This window comes from Carettochelys insculpta, chromosome 4, assembly GCF_033958435.1.
Source record: "Carettochelys insculpta isolate YL-2023 chromosome 4, ASM3395843v1, whole genome shotgun sequence".
NCBI lineage: Eukaryota > Metazoa > Chordata > Testudines > Carettochelyidae > Carettochelys > Carettochelys insculpta.
Window position 1 is genome coordinate 59,444,570 of NC_134140.1, and position 18,721 is coordinate 59,463,290.

The window sequence follows — 18,721 nt, forward strand, 5'->3', positions numbered from 1 at the left end:
GCATGGGAAGGACTCAAGGCAGTGGTAGCACAGCTGTGCAATGTGCTCTTCAGGCCTGTTAAATTTGTGCACCTATTTTCGTTTCAAACAACCACAATTACTTGGCTTTTAATGTAGACCCATTTCTCATATACTTCAGACACTAGGATTAAAACAAAAAAGCAGTAAAGTAGCACTTTAAAGACTAACAAAATAATTTATTAGGTGAGCTTTTGTGGCACAGCTCACCTAATAAATTATTTTGTTAGTCTTTAAAGTGCTACTTTACTGCTTTTTTGTTTTGATACTATATAGACTAGCATGGCTTTCTCTCTGTTATTAGACACTAGGATTGTTTTCCATACCATTTTGTTTTCAATCTTGTGCACACCCAATTTCAGCACATAAACTTACTTCCTTTTAATCCTGTGCTTCCAAAGAGATCTGAATATTGTGATATTTCCCCCAAAACACTTCTCTCTAGAAGAGAACAATCTGCCAGTCACTTATTTGTGGATTGCAGGGCGGAGAGAAAAACATGACGCCGCTGTCTTGTGTCTTCAGTTTTCTGTGCTCTGGAATAGAAAGCTCCTTCTGTCTCTAACACACTAACAGACTGCTGCTGCTCGCTGCCGCTTCTAGAGGGAAGTGAAAATGAAATCGACTTTTCCGAGAAATGATGAAAGCGGCTGTGTCTGCCAATGAAAGGCTGCGGTAAACTTCCGCACCTCTCCCATCTCAGCCCCCACCCTCTTCTGCACAAACAGGCCGGGGAGAGAGGTGGGGGGAATTTCCAAGCCTCAGCTCCTCGCAGTTTCCTCTCCTTGTTTTGCTTTCGATCTGGACTCTTCTCAGCCAAAGCAGAGGCAGTAACTTTTAGTTTTACTCCTGCGATTATTCAGCTGGGTGTTTTCATTTCCATTTTGCATCCCTTGGCAACGGCGTTAACCTTGAGGAATTATACAAATACCCTGAATAGCACATTAAACAAGGTAAAAATATTTTAACTACTACTGTCTCTGTGCATTTCCACAAATGTTTGGCAAACAGGAAGTGCCTGCTCTCAAATAATTAATATTGATTTAAAAAAGAAAAGGTCAGCACTGTTTTGGATCATATGATTTTAGGTGAAGCTGCTGCTAGGGAGAGGAAAGCTGATTTCACTTTTGCATTTGAAAAGGCAGAGAAGGTGATCGAGTGGAAGGACATGTGGTTGTCTGGGACCGTGTCGAGAGCGACCGGGTGTCCAGATCGGCGGGGTTTTTGGCTTTGAATTTATTTTGGGTCTGATGCGGGGAGATGATCAACAACGGAAACAAAGGAGGGAAGCGTTTAATTCTCCCGCTGTGACAGATGGGAAGGAGAGAGCTGGACCCCGGGGGGGAGAAAGGCAAGAGGAAAAAAAGACGCCAAACAACACGGAGGGATATGAAAGCAGCGATTTCCACCCCCGCAGCGCGAGCCTGCTGCCCGTAGCTGCGGCGCGCGGAAAGTTAATGGAGTGGCGGAGCTCAGCGGGGGTGGCGGAGCTGCGGACATTTCCTGCAGGTGATCAGCTCCCCACCGCCGCCCCGCTGGGTTGGGGCCCGGGGGCGGGGAGGGAGCCGGGCTGAGGCCGTGCCCAGCGGCCGCGGGCAGGGGCCGTAGTGCGGCGAGGCGCGGCATGGGGGGGCGAATAACCCCTTCCCCGCCCGGCCGGGGCGCGGGGGGCTCCGCCGCGGCACTTGTTGAGGGCTGGGGCCTGGGTGGGGGGAGGGTCAAGTGAGTCCCTCCGGGCCGCTGCTTCCTGCAGAGGCCGGGCAAAGCAGGCCCGGGCGGGGGGCGCATGAGCAGAGCCCGTGCCCGGGGACCCCGCGCGTTTCTACCGTGCTCGGGTGGGGCCCCGGCGGGGGGGGCACTTCCCTCCCCCCCGCAGCCCGAGCTGGGGGTTATACAAGCCCCAGCACGCGCCCCCCTCCCGCCCCAGGCGGGCAGTGACGAAGCGGCCTCTCGCGCCCAATGGCGGGGCCGAGCGCGGGGCTCTACCGCGCGCCACTCGCTGCCCCCCGCCGGCGGCGGCGGCGGCGTTCGGGCTGGGGCTGGGGCTGGGGCTGGGGCTGGGGGGCGCGCGCGCGCGCGCGGGGCCGGGTTCGCAGCGCGTGCCGCTGCTGGCTGGGGCTTCCCCCCGTGCAGCCCCCGCGGGCTGTGCTGCGGAGGGGTGACCCCGGGTGACCCCGTCCCCGCCAGCCGGCGGGGGAAGAGAGAGTGTGTGTATGTGTTTGGCTGCAGCTAGTCAGGCTGCCTGGGCCCAGCCCCCTTCCTGCGGGCCGCGTGCTGCAGCCGGGGCCTGTGCGGCTGCTTTTTGTTGTTTGTACCCCCGGACCAGGGCTCCCTTCGCTTGCGCACTGGCCGGAAGCGGGGGGAGAGCGTCCCAGCCCTGGGCAGAGCCGCACCTGTGTGCGCCGGGCCTAAAGCACAATTGGGCCCCGTCCGTGCCAGCCGCTAAACAGCCTTTTTCCTTGACTAGCCCTGGCTGCACCGCGGAAATGAGCCAGATATTTGCTGGTTCAGTTGCCCTGGTGTTAAAAAGTAACGGGAGCCCTGTTGTGATCCTGGGACCATAACCTGGGCCTGTACCAGCCCTGGTGTTCGTGAGCTGCCATTTCCTGTCGCAGTTCTAAGCACAGTGTCGGTTGTTCAGCCCTCATCTGGCCGGGGGACGGGGTGGTTAAAACTACAGCGGCTGATCGTGGGTGCCAAGTGCTTCCGACCTTGCTGTGTTGAGTGGGAAAGTTTTGAGAAAAGCCCTCGAAGGCGTTACTCATAATAAATACAGTTATAGGAGGATCTTAGGAGAGCTGCATGGTGTGTTGAGCACAAAAATGGTGCCTGGTAGTATACGGAATACAGGCATTCCTAATTGATTTCTCAACATGTTTACAATCCAAGGTGCCCATTGGCAAAGTATGAGTCATTTTCCTGCTATAAATAGAAGCAAAATGTCCTTGGGACATTAGTCTGTATTACTAGAATGTAAAATGTTATAAGGTTTTATATTGTATTAATACACAGTTTGAGTCTCAGATTTTTCTACAGCAACTGTTAGTGAGATATGAAATGCTTGTAGAAGCAGGTCTGCGTAATAACATTGGGTTTGTCTTGAGGCTTTTTTTTCCCCTGTTGTATACATGGGAATTGTGATCTGCATGTTGTTCATTGAAAACAGTGTTATCCAGTAAAACATGAATGACATTTTTTTTGTTATTTGCCTTTCATATCTAATGCATTGAAGTACCCAGTTGATACATCCAAGCAGATTTCTGATATCTGCATAGGGCCTTATTGATGGTCAGTGGGGCTCTGGAGAGGTACAGAGTACCGCCCACATCGATCAGCTTGCATTATTGAAGTCAATATTTTTAAAGAATGCACTACACTTGCGCTGCTAGAAGTTCTGTCATTCAAACGATGTTGTTTGAAATGTGTTATATATTGGTTGTCACTAGGCACATCCTGGAAGATGTGCTTATGGTCTGATTATTAATCAAAGAGAACACCATTAGGCTAAGGGCCATGGCTGCTTTTCAAACAAAGTTCATTATGAAAACAACAGGGCTTTTGTTTGTGTACAGCTAGCTCAGTTCCTCTGGTCAAATTCTCACTCAGCTAGAGGAATCTTATTGGTCTCAGAATCAGAATCTAGAACTTTGCTTTTAATTAATATATGATTATAACAGTTCGATGTGCAAATATTTTTAGATTGCAGTCACTAAGATGTAGTAGAAATTGTAATCTATCACTCCGTTTGTTGATGATATATCATCTTCTACATTTAAACATTATATAATGTTTTAATAGTTTTGCCAAGTGTACCTCTTGCGTAACCTAGTACAATGAAGAGTGAATTGACTGTTGAGCCAACATTTTAAATTCACTATAATGGGAAAAATGGTGGCATAATTAAAGCCAGCAGAGTTAAGAATCAAAGTTTGAAACATCAACACTCTGAAGTCAGTCTGAATCTTTCCTCTGCTGTCAGATGTTACTTTGGGCATAAACAAGGCCTATCTATCTTGGACTGCTCTTTGCATGTACTTTGTTGTTAAATCCCTTAAATTTGTCCTGTGAGTAATGGTCAATGAAGGTATTCTTTTGGTTGGCCCTTTCTGCATTATCTTTCATTTATATTTGTGTAAAGCAGCAGAAGTGCTGAGTGTTCAGTCTGAGAGCACTGGATTTCTTGATAAAATACTCATTGCACTAGCAGTGGAGTATGTTGTATTCTGCCACACTGCAGTTTGGTAACCAGGAAACAAATTCACAACAGAGGTAGTTATAAACTGCATATTTTCCTTTTCTTTCTCTGCTCATCTGTATCTGTTTCCTGCAGACACGCTTATACTTAGTTTTAAGCAAATGTGCAGTCCTATCAACAGCAATGAAGCTACTCATGTGTAAAAGTAAGCATGTATGTTAAGTATTTACAAGATTGGGAGTCAGCATTTGAGCTGTTTAGATGTTTAACACGAAGTTTTAAAGTAGGGATGTAAAAATCCCAGTTAATTGATTAATTGGTTAAGTGGTAGGTTAAACCTACCTTTTAACCTGTTAACTAATTAAGATGAGGGGTGGCTGGGGAGGCTGCCTCAGCCGGAGCATGCTTGCAGTGCTGCTGTGGGTGGGAGGCATTCCAGTACAGCTGGAACAGCCTCCCACCCCTTACTGGAACCACTAATCCTTATCCTAACCAGGTGAGGTTTATCAGTTAACCTGTAACATCCCTATTTTAAAGTACAGTAGAGCTGTACAACATGGTAGTGTAGTAACAGAGAGGTAGCTGTGTTAGTCTGCATCCTAACAAAATAAAAAAACAGTCACATAGCACTTTAAAGACGAACAAAATGGTTTATTAGATGATGAGCTTTCATTGGACGGACCTACTTCATCAGATCCATAGCATTTCCAGTCCAGACTTAGGTTGTGTAGCACAGAGATAATTACTAACATCAAAAGAAGGGCGGCAGTCCTTGTAGTGCATGAGATAATTGGTGTCTTTGTTCAAATCCAACACAGGTGGTATGAGTATGACCCTCAGTTTACAAATGTAATTTGCTTTTACATTTGTTGTAGGATGCATGTTCTCAGGTCTTTTAACAGGATGGCCCACTCCATTGAAATGCTCACTGACAGGCTTATGTGTATTGGTGGTGTGCCTGTTTTGATAATTTTTATGAATTGCTGTCAGTAGGCACAAGGGACCTGATTCAGTGCCACATTCTAGCTGTTTTGCACCACTTCAATTATGCAAAGCTGCCATTAACCCAGATTAATTGAGCATTGATCAGTTAAATCAGCTTTATGACTGCTTTTATGTTGCTTGAATGGCATAAGCATAAGCCATATTGGTGAATGACCCATACTGTATTCTCTTTATCATATATTGCAGAATGTTTGTGGACAAAAGTTCATTTGGAATTTGCAGTTGTGTGTGTCCAGGCTGGTGGCTTAATTCTGAGTTATTCTTACCTAGTCTGAGAGGACAATTTTACTGTGTGGTTTATGGCCAACCAGAACAGTTCAGTTTCAAATTTTGAATACCGAATGTTCATAATGAACTGTCTGTGAACAAGCCACGAAGAATTATTTGTAGACATTGCTTAGCAATTAATTTTTGAGAACAAATAATTAGAAAAAATTAGACAATTCCTTTTCAGTAAAAAGAAGCAAAAATTAATTATTCATTATTAGTTCCTTGTCCAACTTTTTTTGGTTCCTCAAACTAACTGTAGAGTTGAAGTTAGGGAATTTAAATATAGATCAGCATAATAAAATTTCAGTTTTTCAAAGTCTTGTGGTGACTGTAGATTTAAGGACCCAAGAATACTTTTTAATTTGAGCCTGACCATGTAGTATTGAAGAGACATGTAATGAGGCCCCAGTCCTGTAAACACAAATTTGACTTAAGTGGGGCTATGCACACACAGCTAATATTAAACATATGTAAATGCTTGCAGAATCTGAGTCTGAATCACATGGACAAGGCTGACTGGTAACAAACTATACACTATATACAATTTGCACAAAAACCCCCAAACCATCCATTCAGTGCATTAGAAGTTTACTTTGGATGAAGCAGTGGTGTTAAAAACTGTTGCTTAATTTAAAATTCCTTCTAGTATGTTTTGGGACATATACAAGTGAAAATAATTAGAAGATTTCTATTTCCAGAGATATGAGACTAAAGAATAAAATTGGGAAAATAAACCAGAATTGATTTTTATTAAATGGTTTGTTATGATGTGTGTCTAAAGTCATGGGCCAGATTAATCAGACAATTAATGAATACCAGACTGTTTGTTTCAAAATGTTTATAGAACTATTAATTCGAAAGCATAATAAATTGCTATGCACAATTATCGGGTAAAAATATCTATTAGGAGACCAAAATGGGTGAGGTCACCCAAGAAGAACTCTCTGGAGCCCAAAAGCTTGTGCCTTTTACCAATGGAAGTTGGACCAGTAACGGAAATGTTCATTCATATCGTATGATGAAGATAGGTACAACACTACAAACTATATTGGAAAAACAAAAACCGATGTTTTTAAAAAAAAACAAACAAAAAACTTAAGCAGACTTTTGGGGGAGATTCAAGTGTGTGCACGTGCGCATGTGTATAGCATATCTATAATCAGTTAATGATTTATACATAAGTTATATATTTAGCCCTTACATAGCACTTCTCCTTCCTAGAGCTCAAAGTGCTTAACCCTTTAACCAGGATGGGACTTTTCAGATGTAGGCTTTTGGAAATCATTAAAGTGTTCTAGTTCTCTAAGTGCTCGAAAGAGAACGTATCACAGAAATTTTGAACTTTATTTTTTTTTAGACACCGTGATCATTTTATTTAAATTAGTGGCCTTTTCAGCTTCTTTTTGTGTTCACAGTTGACTTGCAGCAAACACAGAACAGTAGTTAGTTAGAGTATACATTTTAACTTGGAATAGATTGAATTCATGCATTTAAAAATTTTTTTGGATGTTATTTCACTCAACATAGCACTATACAAAACTAAACTGTAAGTCTGTGTCTACTTGAGAGGGTTTTTCCGGCAAAACTGAGTTTTGTTGACAGTCTGTCGACAAAACTCAGCATATCCGCTGGCAATGTTATACTTCTCCATGTTCATGTATAACGCCTTTCTTGACAGTTTCCTGTTGGCAAAACAGCTGTGTAGACACTCCATGGCTCTTTTGTTGACAGACAGGGCTTCCAGTTCAGCAGGTAGCTCTGTTTGCAAAGCCTCGGGTCAGTTCTGTCGAGAGCGGGCTGGGCAGTCTGGCTGCTCTCTGTCGACAGAGTGGTTTGCTCTTTAGATATGCTTTTACTTGTAGATGCAATCTGTCAGCAGAAGTTTTGCTGGGAAATCCCTTTCAACAGCCACATCTGTTGACAGATGCTTGTTGTGTAGATGTAACCTGACACAATGAAAATGCAGTGGTTGTAGCATACTTCACTTGCTTTTGTGGTGGTGGTAGTAGAGCTAAGTAACTATTTCTTGCCACATAAGGAGAAGAGCAGATTGGAATGTTATAACTAGCACATTTGTTTTCACAGGTTAGTTTGCGGCCATCAGTGAAACCAAATGTCAGGGACAGAATTAAATTTTGGAAGAATATTTGTCTGTTACCTAAACAAGCATCTACCTTCCTTTTGCTAGCAAATTATAATTATAAGAATATTTACATTTTCAGATGACAAAAGGATAAATAATTTCTTAGAGGATGCTAAAAGAAAGTTGCAGTTCAAAGACATTGGTCAGATTCTGTTCTGTAGATATGTACACTGGTTTTCCATGACATTGAAGTGAGCCTGTGTGTGAATGCAAGGCAGATTTTGTCCTATTATATTCATATTGATATTGTACATTAATTGCAGGCATTGTAGACCTGGTTCTGATTCCTGTGTTCATGTCACATAACACTTTACTTTGCAAGTAGTACTGTGCATTGGGGAGAAATTATGATGCTAGCTAGGCTATAGAGTTTGGCTATGTCTACAGTACAGTTTATGCCAGCCAGTGATGTGAAAAAATCACCCCTCTGAGCAACATTAAGTTACACCAGCATAAATGCTCGTGTGCATAGTGCTTTGTCAGCTGAAGAGCTTTGCCAGTTGCTAGAACTTCTGCTGTTTGTGGAGGTGGTGTTATTATTGTTCACTCTCCTGTCAGCATAGATAGAGCTTCTTCATGACACACACTGCGGCAGTATAGTTTCAGAGCTGTATGGCTGCATCTGCACTACATTCCCCTTTCAAAAGGGGAATGCAAATGAGTGATATTGGAAATGCAGATGAGCCAAGGATTTTGACATCTCACACCTCATTTGCATATTCTCGTGCAATCTTGCTTGTGGAATAGCTTTTTCCAGAAGCAAAACAGCTGTGTAGATGGGATTTCTTTGAAAATAAAACCTGTTTTCAAAGGAACACTTCTCCCTATTCTGTTTCAGGAAGAAGGGCTCTTTCAAAAGCAGGATTTATTTTTTAAGGAACACCATCTAGATGGCTGTTTTTGCTTCCAGAGAAAGCTCTACTAGAAGGGAGATGGTGCAAGAATATGCAAATGAGGTGTGATATGTAAATACATGCTACATTTGCATTTCCCTTTTGAAAGGGGAATATAGTGTAGATGTAGCCAAAGCATAGACAGGACCTTTGGAAATTTTCCCTTCTTGCCGTAGATTTTTGTCTGCATTGTGTGGGCTGGCGGGTTTTGCTTTCAAGATCACTAAAAATGAATGTTAAGCAGGCATGTGAATCAAGTGAAAACAACTTTAAAGATACATTGTTGATTTAAATTTGACCAAAATATTTACATTTTGTAGAAACAGATTTATGTAAAAAAGTCCAATAAAATGTTTCCACTATAAACCCCTCAAAATCTGAAAACAGACTTTCCTTGCAGTTTCTGAAATCCAAACATTTTGCAACATTAAAAACCTGAAAACAAAACTGACCGTAAACAAAATTGAAACTAGCCTTAAACAAAACTGAAACCAATTTCCTTGGCTTTTATTTTCCAGCTGACAGAAATGAAAAAAGGAAACACAATATAAATAGCACAAAGACAATTGGCTTTTAAAACTGTGATCTTTTAAAATAATTTTAAAGTCATATTAGGTGAATATCTGTGTGTTTTTTTTAACTGAAAATACAAAATAAAAGAATTCAAGGAGTTGTCATTTGAATAGTTTTGCAAGGAAAAGTTCTCTCTCATCTGAAGATGTTCAATAGCACAAGACAATATTAAAAGAGAAGTTGTTGACATGTACGGTGTGTACCAATATTTATTATTCACTTGCGAAGGAATTTTTTTGAAATTCTGTGATAAATGTTCTCGGAGTAAAATGAGAGAAGTTTTGTCATTCTGATGAGAGAGAGCCATTAAGGTGTTTATTAATAAGAACAAGAAGTCCTGTGGCACCTTAAAGACTAACAGATATTTTGGAGCATAAACTTTCATGGGCAAAGACCTGCTTCATCAGAGGCAGCAGGTGTTTAATGTTACTATAAGTTATTCAAAATTATTGGGATATTGAGAATAAAATTGGAAATAGGATTGGTAACAGTTTATATGAATTTTTTTTTTTTTTTTTTTTTATTTCTGGTCACTGGTTCAGCTCCAGGCCAGGTCAGTAGTAATTAGTAAAATTTTTACATTGGATAACTATTGGCTTGATAACGTGAAATGAATTTAAGTCAGTTCTCTGTGGACAGTTGTTCACAATAGAAAACTCACCACCACATCTGGAATTAATTAGCATGCTGTCTGGGCTCTCAACAGAAGGGCAAAGTGCTAAATAGTCAGGAGCTCTGCTTTAGAAATAGACCTTTCAGGTCTGTGTTGAAGGACAGCCTGGGGAAGGTAACATAGCCACAGCCTATGGACAATTAGAAGACTTCTGTTTCCAGGGATTTAAGACTAATATCTTTGAGATGCACTAAATTCAAAGACAACAAAATTAAAGACTTGGTATGCAAAGAATATTGTGGAGAGTTGAGATTGGGAAGAAAAGGGAATGACAATGAATAATTTTAGTTAGATTTTTCCCCCTATTTCAAGTGAAAATATGTTTGTCATTTTTGATCTAATTAAGTGAATATTTGCCACTCGCAGACAGTTTCTACTTAGGAAGATCTTACGACAGAAATAGCTGGCATGTTACAAGGTAGGCCCTGTCCGTTGCTGTGAGTCTTTGAAGAACATCAAATTTGCTCAAAAATCCAAATTAAAAATAAAGAATACCTTCCTTCATACTGTATCAGTGGAAAGAGTCACTGTTGTTACAACAGGGGAATTGCATCATATGGTCTGAGTAAGAGACATTATTGAGTGTTTCATATTTGGTGTCTCTTTAATGCTTCTTTTCATGTATATAATTAAAGATTTGCAGTTTTTCTATACATTTCTGATTAACTTTAGTTAACCAGTAGCTTTGTATTAACTGTACTGGCTAAATAGGTCTTTTATGTACACATCTGCTTCTTTCATGGGCTGTTTTTACAATCATGAATAAGTCCATGCGTTAGAAACATTTTCAATATGCAATCTGGGTGACTCAAAACATTCCAGGCCCCAATTATGGTATGATTCTGTGTTCATATCTACCGCTTAGTTAGAATGCTAAGTTTAAAGGGAGAATTCAAAGAGCAAGAATAAAGGTATTGTTATCTTTAATAATGAAACTTCTGGATGGGTGTGAAGAAAATTACAGTGCTTTTCAGTTAGGTGAGGTGAATCACAATTTCATGAGCCCTGTGTTTGATACCCACCGGTGTGGTGGTCTAAAGATGGGGAGTGCCTATCTTTGACAATAGTATAGGTGCAAGTTAGTTATTAACTAGAAGGGTAGAAACAGCCCATAAGGTTGAAACCTTTAAGCAAATAGTGGACTGTACTTTAGTTTAGAGTGCAAACTGTGCGGTATATTACAGGGAAAGGCATGTTATGTAAACAGAGCAAATCATGAGAGGCAAATCTTTGAATGTGCTGTATTGTTATGTCAGTAGAGTTCAGTCCATGGCTAAACTAACTGAAAACTCTTCTTTCAACATGCTCCACAGATTGCTGCCACTGAAATTGGCTTGTTCTCTCCTCTGTATCTTCAGAAATGTAAGCAGAGCCTTACTAATTCCCTCTGAGCTGCTGCAACACCATTAAGGGGAGATTAAGATCACAGGATTTTTTTTTTTAAATTCTATTTTTATCCTAGATACTGTATTGTGTACTGACAGTGTGCTTGGTGCTGGACATGAAACCAAGATAGAAACAGTCTGTACTGTGAAGAGTTTCAGTCTAAAGTTGCAGTTCTGCAGGTGCTTGTGCGTGTGATTAGTCCCAGTAGCTCGTTCATGTGTGTAAAGTTAAGCAGATGAATTGTTTCAGGAAAGGGCCTGAAAAACCAGTCACAGAGAAGACAGGATGTACCAGGACAAAGGAGTTATTAAAAAGAAAAAGTTATTCACTCCATTCTTGGAGGGCAACACAAAAGAAGTGATTCTTTAAAGGGATTTGAGCAATAACAAAACACTTCCTCATTTTTAGCAGTATGGGAAAATTCTTGCACAACAGTCGTCAAATACTGTGTTCACCTAATGTCTTGCTACTTTAACAATATTTTTCCTTAGGGTGTGGCTCCATAGTGAAATTGACTGGCATAGTTTTAGTATCTTAAGAAGGACTGAACACCTGCAACTCAAATTGCATTTAACTGGTAAGATCAGGCAATACTGTGAAGCACCAGTTGTTAAAATACCTAGATACTGAGGGATAATGTGGGTGAGGTAATATCTTTTGGTGGACCAGCTTCTATTTTTGAGAGAGAGAAGTTTTGAACTTTCACAGAGTGAGGGGTGTAGCATAATGTAGTACAGAATATTGCTTTAATAATATTTTAGGTAATTTAAATAACTAGGTTCTTTCTTTTTTGAGACCAGCTGTTGCTCCCAGTAAAGTCAATTGTTAAATCCCCCTTTTGGTATATTGGCAAGCTTGAGGTTTTTCTTCTTGATTGAAGTTTTCCCCCTTGGTTTCTCCATGTCATGGATGAAGGAAATTACTTTTGCATATATTTACCAGTGGAAAATAATATGTACCCTCTTAAAGTAAACTCAGGCGAGACTGAGGATCTAGGACTTCAAGAGCTCTCTTCTTTGTTCCTTGCCTGGGTATGAATGCCCGAGAACTTTTTCTTTGAATTCCAGAAGAAAGTGCATGGAAGTCTTATTTATGCTATGAGCCTAATTTTCCAAAATGGATGATCCTTTGTACAGTGAAATTTACTGATGGTGCTGAGGGCCAGTACAAGAAACCGTGTATACAGACTCCACAAAGAGGGCCTGATCTAGCAAAGCGCTTAAGCATATGCTTAACTTCAAGCACATGCTTACCTGCTATGCAGGATTATGGTCAGAGAGCCATTGGAAATGTAGCTGTACTGGAATGCACCACAAGAAGGGTGTTCTTGTCAGCCATGTATATGTATAGGCTGGTGTATAAAGGCTGAAATGGGGATGGGTTTGGAGACCTGCAACTACTGTGGGGGTGCTGTGGATATGATCCCAATTTGGGGAGATGGAGTTGACCAAATCCTCTGCATCTCACCTTCAGTGACTTGGACCTTATACATGTGTCTGTTGTTTCAGATTACTCTTTTCCTGACTCATAATGGAAAACTGTTTGTATTTCTGTGAAATCTGTATTTCTCCATGGTATTGCTTTTATTCCCTCAAAACTACATTTTGACAAGTTAAATCCCTTCATTTACCATTATGACTTGCATCACAAAGCCAGTTTAAGCTGTAATGCTCTATAACTATTGTGTAAATAGTGAGGGTGAAATCCAGGTTCTGTTGAAATCAGGGGGTTTTGCCACTGAATTGGATGGGGCCAGGATTTCACCCTAAATTGTTTTTACACTTTAACAATGTATTACAGTGTTTGAGAGGGGAACCCAGGTCTTCAGCAGATGTAAAGCAGTGAAGCTCTGTGGAAGTCATTTGAGTTACTTTTTCCTACGTTTGATTCAGTGCAAGTGAAATAATTGCTTTAAAAAAACTGGCAGAGGAGAGGGTGCTCTGCATATTTTAAATCTGGTAAATTTGATTATGTGAATGACTCTTCTAGCTGTTTTGTATTCACAAAGGATGGGTTTTCACAACTGTTCTTGGATTGACAGCCAGCTTAGAGTGCACACTCATAATGCCTGAGATCACTGTAAAATTACATCTCTGCCTTTGCTGGGGAGAGAAACTGAGGCTTTGCATGGAAATCAAGTGGTAGAGTTTGTGTGGATGTTTACTATCTGTATTTCAGCTATGGAATGTTCACTTCCTTCAGGTGGAGCAGGGATGCTATTGGACTGATGAAATAGCTTCTGTATATAGCTGGAGTTACCGTACCATGGTACCATAGTGCAGTTCCTAGGACATCTCCATTGTGCAGGCTGATCTGTGTGTGCTTGTTTCCATATGTGCATAGGATATTTGCTTGCTTGCCTTTAACAGGTTTTTGAGGGATTTGGGGGGTTGGTCTTATTTATGTTTTTTCAAGGAGGGGGAGTGGTTTTCACGCTACCTTTGCCTTTTGTGCGTGTCTGTGTGTAAATGAGAGGGGGGCAGGCTTGAGCTTCACTTTGTTTTGCATTTCCACTTTTTATAGACATTAAGACAGTGGGCCCTGGCTTCCCCCTGCCCCTAAGCACCTCTCGCACACGGGGGCACTGGAGCTCCCCACTTCTTGCTGCTTTCCCTCCCTCCCAGCATGTTTGGAGGTTGCAAATCGCCTGATTCGCCCTCTCTCCCTGCTCCTCCCTTCCCTCCAGAGCAGGAGTGTCAGGAATCAGCTGTGAGAGGGAGGGGGAGGAGTGGCGATGGAGTGTGAATCCGTCCAAAAGTGCTGGGAGGAAGTGGGAGGAGCAGGTAAGTGCAGAGCTTCGGTGCACGAGAGGCGCGTGGGGGTGAGGCGGCTGCAGGTGGCATCTCAGTGGGCCATGGACTGCCGTGGCCCACTGAGGTGGAGGAGGACCATGCATGTGGCTCCTTTACCATTCGTGGTTGTCCATCACTGTGTGAAAGTCTTGATTCCGTCGCTGTGCTGTTCTAAAGCAGTCTGCAGTGCTTTCCCTTCATCGGTGAGTGTCAGCATGTCCCTTAGGAGCAAGGGCAGCAGAGAAATCCTTTTATAATTGTTTAGCAGGCTAATTCTTTATTAAGGGCCAAATTGTGCCTAACCATAGTAGTTGTCAGGTGCCAGCCATCCTCCCCACCTGGTTGAATGGGGATCTTGGGTCCTTGGGGCTGCTCGTCTATGCAAGCATGTGGAATGGAAGATAAATGAGGAAGTAAGGTACACTGTTTCCTGAGCTGCAGTGAATGCTCTTTTGTTGGTGATGCACATAAAGGAAATGGGATCCAGCTTTGTCTCCCCGGTTCTGTAGAAATAACGTGTAAAAAGCAGGAAAAATGTATATTGGTATCACAGCAGTGAGGAGCTAGAACATAGACTACACACAGAGATGATTCTGTAGAATGAGAAAATGCTGCTTGTCAGAGCAGAACTGCATTTCAAATTAAAGAGAACCCAGAGTGAGGGTTCCTTTCACCAGGAGTTATAAGGAAGTCTCCAAGGAATTCATGAAGTTTCCTCAGTGCCTTTTTGATAACATATCAGCAACGTCCCTCCATAACAGGAGAGGCACCGGCAGTGGTTGAGATAAACAGCCCAGATAGCGCAGCTCTTGCCTTCAGTCTTGACCTTTGTTGGCCCGACAATCCAAGGTCTTTTCAGATTTGTTTACTTTCCTTAATCTTACCTCCAATTTGACAGCCTCAGGAACTTCAGACGACTTCATTAGACGCATTAACCCCTGCCAGGCTGAGAAGGATACACCCACGAGCATGCTAGATTTTCAGGCCCGCCGCTTATTTGTCCCATTTGGCTGATTCCATGGTAGATCATCTTTGTCTGTCTGCAATGTTGTAGCTGTGCTGGTCCCAGGATATAAGCAACACTAGGTGGGAAAGGGGTAGTATCTTATTAGACCAACTTCTTGTGGTGGAATGTACAATCTTTCAGTTTACACAGAGCTCTTAACCAAGTCTGGGGAGAGGAGCAGTGTTGCCAGTTTGACCTTCTATGATGATTTTTTTTCCCACTGAGGGGGAGGTCAGGAATTGGTAATACAGTGGCGGCAGCTCAGAATGGAGCACAGGCTTACACCCTAAGTCAAGGGTTGGCAGAACAGCCTGCAGGCCAGATCCAGCTCATCAAACCATCCAGATTGACTCACCAGTGTCCCGTGCAGGAGTTGGACCAGAGGATTAGAGGGAATGAGGGCCTGGGATGCCAGGCGCAGGCTCTGGCGGGGTGGTACTTACCTTTGTGGCTCCTGGCCAGCAGCACCCTCAGACAGGCTCTTTGTCTTCCACACTCCAGCGTGCAGCTACAGGTGCATGTCTTCTCTGCATACCACTCACCCCTGAGGCATGTATGCTTTGCACGCTGCCTGCACTTCAAGCACAGCCCAGACACCTCCCATTGGCCAATTTTGGGCCAGTGGGCATTGTGAGATTGTGCTAGGGGTGGAGGCAGCATGTAGAATCCCCATCCGCAACTCCTCCAGAGGACATGGTGTACAGAGAACAGATGGCCCTTGCAGCCAGCTGCTTTGAGTGGTGTGTGAGGCCTGGAAGGCGCAGGCTCCCTGCAGGGCTGTGGGACGGATTTTGCCAGCCCTAATCTAGATGATAAACTTCAAGGCAAATCTACATCACAACATTAAAAGCAACTGAAGTTATGTGGATGTATGGCCACAGCAGTTATTAAATCTTTCTTGTACATCCACACTAGCTCCTTCTGTTGGAGTTGCGTATCCTCACTAATGTCAAGGGGTGTAGTGAATTCAATTGACTTACTTGGCCTCCTGACCTAACTCTGGTGTAGGCTTAAGGACTTGTCTACACCGGCAACTTACTGTGCTGTAATTTTCTTGCTCGGGTGTGAAAAGACCCCCTCAAACTGTACAACTTACAGTGCTGTAAAGCACCAGTGTAAACAAGCTCCCTGTGCTGTTAGCTGCTTCCCTTGCGGCGGTAAAGTGCTGCTGCAGCAGTGTGTTAAACTTTAATGCGTAGACAAAGCCTAAGCCTCAGTCCTGAACCTGTTTTTGGAAGGCTTCCCCCCTGCCCACCTGCCCCCCCCTTTTTTTTTAATTTCAGTCCATGGTGGCTTCTGTCTATATGGAGTAGGAAAGTTCCCTTATGAGTTGGTAGCCTAGATGTGTCAGTGTCTTTCTGTTAACTCTTAACAGGCTATCATTGTCTTTTCCTAGGTAAGAGAATGGATCGTTACCTGAAGCCAGCTGTGTGTAAATATTTGGTTTGGGAGGTGCTTCTCCCTACTTGTGTGCTCACCCCACTGCTGTGGCGGAGTGGAATTTGGAGTATAAATTTCATGAGCAGTTTTCTATATATAGACATACATGGATTCATAACGTCAATCTGTGTATATATCTCCTGATGACTAGCCTTTCGTTCAGAACATTAAAGACTTCCATAGAAGATCTCATTTGTGTATGTTTACATCACAAGTATTTGGTATGCTATGCAATCAGTTGGTTTATCTGCTCATTTTTGGGGTTTAAACGTGTCCTTCCTTTCTTTGGTAGGTCCGTAGGTAATTGTCACCCTGGCCCCACCCCTTTGTGAGTCTGATGCTGGAGTTTTGGGCACTAACCACAATGTAAGCTTTGCTGCTTCTGTACCTCTTCCATGGATAGAGCATCAAGCTTTGTTCTCCATTTCCTCAAAATATTTACCCTACCTATTATATGCCTGAAAAACTATACTTGTATCAACCCGGAGTTTTTGCTCTGAGAAGCCATACTAATGATAACAATATGATCCTATTGAACAGGTAGGGTCTGAGTTGTTTTACAGCCCAAACAATAGGATAACACTACTCTTTCTATTAGAATAATTCAGTTCAGTGGGAGACCATTTTATACTTAGAAACTCAATGGGCGTTTCCTTGTTATCTTCCCATTTCCATGAACACGGCACTGAGACCAGTGTTGGATGCATCAATACACCAGCCATTCGGTTTTAATCTGGACTGGCCAAAACTGGCATCTTTTGATAACATTTGTTTGGCTGTTATCAAAACCCTTTCAACAGGCTTCTATCTGAGCAAGCTGCTTTTTCTGGCTTTATTTTTTGTTATAGTCGTGTCACAGAAGATGATGTAACTGAAACCTCCCACAAGTTTTCGATGATAGTTGGACTCCCTAAAGAATTGAACCAGTTTTTCAGTTTTGAAAACAGGTCAGTTCAAAATGGTTTCCACTTCCTGGGGATCTGGGTGAATTTGACCTCCATCTATCCACTGATCTCGCCACGTATTCCATTCAGGTGTTAAATATAGCAGTGTCAACTAGAATAGAATATAAGCCCGTGGAACCCTTATAGCACTGGCTTGGCCAGCTTCTGGAGATGTGCCTGCTTTATTTTGTTAATCTGGAGGTTTGTGTCTTAAATTCCAAGTCCAAAATTAGTAACAAATGCAGAATCCTGGGCTTTGATCCCTGCCTCAAAGTCTGCACAACAGTGAAGCAGCCTTGGAGTCCCAGGTGGCTCACATGGTCCAGCCATGAGCTTTCTTTGCCATATAGACCTACTCTTAGGGGTCTCCTCATTACTTGTATACATCATGTCAAGGGGAGGCAGACATTTGAGGTCCCCTTCTACATAGCATATTATGTTTCCTGTAAGCCTCTCTTTTACAATAAAATATTCAGTCAGTTAATATGTACAATTTGGGGCATGCTTTGACCATAAGGTTTTTATATATTGAATTTTCCCTTACTCCTAATGGCGGGGCAGGAGTACCGCAGTCGATGGGGGCGCCTTATAAGTTCATTTAGTGCATCCCCAGTAGGCACGCTAAATTGAACTCAGATTGACTGTGCAAGGTTGATCTTCCCTGTAGTAAAGAGACATCCTTAGTCTCATTATCACCTCAGAGGGCCCTCCTGGGGGTTGTGCATTTTGTGCTTTATACAGGGGCTAATAACAGAACCGACTCATCTTTGTCAAAGGCTCTTTCACTTGTTTGCTTGTCATATCACCCTTTTTGTACAGGTTGATTTTTTTCAAGATTATGCAGTACCAACTCCACACTGGTTTTTAGCTTCACTCTGAGTTTAGGTGTCAGTTCTTTCACTCATTCCCCTTCTGTCAATGTTACCTTCCCACAGATTTCTGACCAGCTCTAGAGGGCCTGTGACTCCTGTGCAGGAGGTTGAAAGAGCAAACCTTGTTGATGCTTGGGGTATCTCTCAGTAAGCAAACAATAGGGAAGGCACTATCCCAATCTAGTTCCTTGCCTTCCTGTCTACATACATTATTGTCATGGATTTAAATGTCCCCTGAAAATTTTCAACTAACCCGTTTGTTTCTGGATGATAAGGGCAAGACTTCAATTTTCCACAGCCATGAAATTTGACCTTCTGTGTAGCAGCCTATTTGAAAATTCACTCTGCTAAATATGGAAATTAGTACCCTTGCCAGCTTCTGCTTCTGTATTAGCTGTAACCACTGCCTCTGGGTATCTTCTAGTGAAGTCAGCTGCCACCAATCCATATTCCCATTTTTGTATGTCTGACAAAAGTGGTTTTCAGCAAGGGGTATGTGTACCTCTCTGGA

At 42.5% G+C, this 18,721-nt stretch overlaps 1 protein-coding gene across 3 annotated transcripts in view; it reads left to right on the forward strand.

The window, feature by feature from the left end:
- The first annotated feature begins 613 nt into the window (after positions 1–613).
- IRF2 (interferon regulatory factor 2) overlaps positions 614–18,721 on the forward strand; it is a 62,482-nt gene continuing 44,374 nt past the window's right edge. The window contains exon 1 of one of the 3 annotated variants that reach the window (XM_074992945.1): positions 614–971. In XM_074992945.1, coding sequence (XP_074849046.1) covers positions 681–971 — 291 coding nt within the window. In that variant the 5' untranslated portion in view covers positions 614–680. Of the gene's footprint in view, positions 972–1,271; positions 1,528–18,721 lie in introns of those variants that run through there. The other 2 variants (XM_074992946.1, XM_074992947.1) reach the window with 2 other exon arrangements.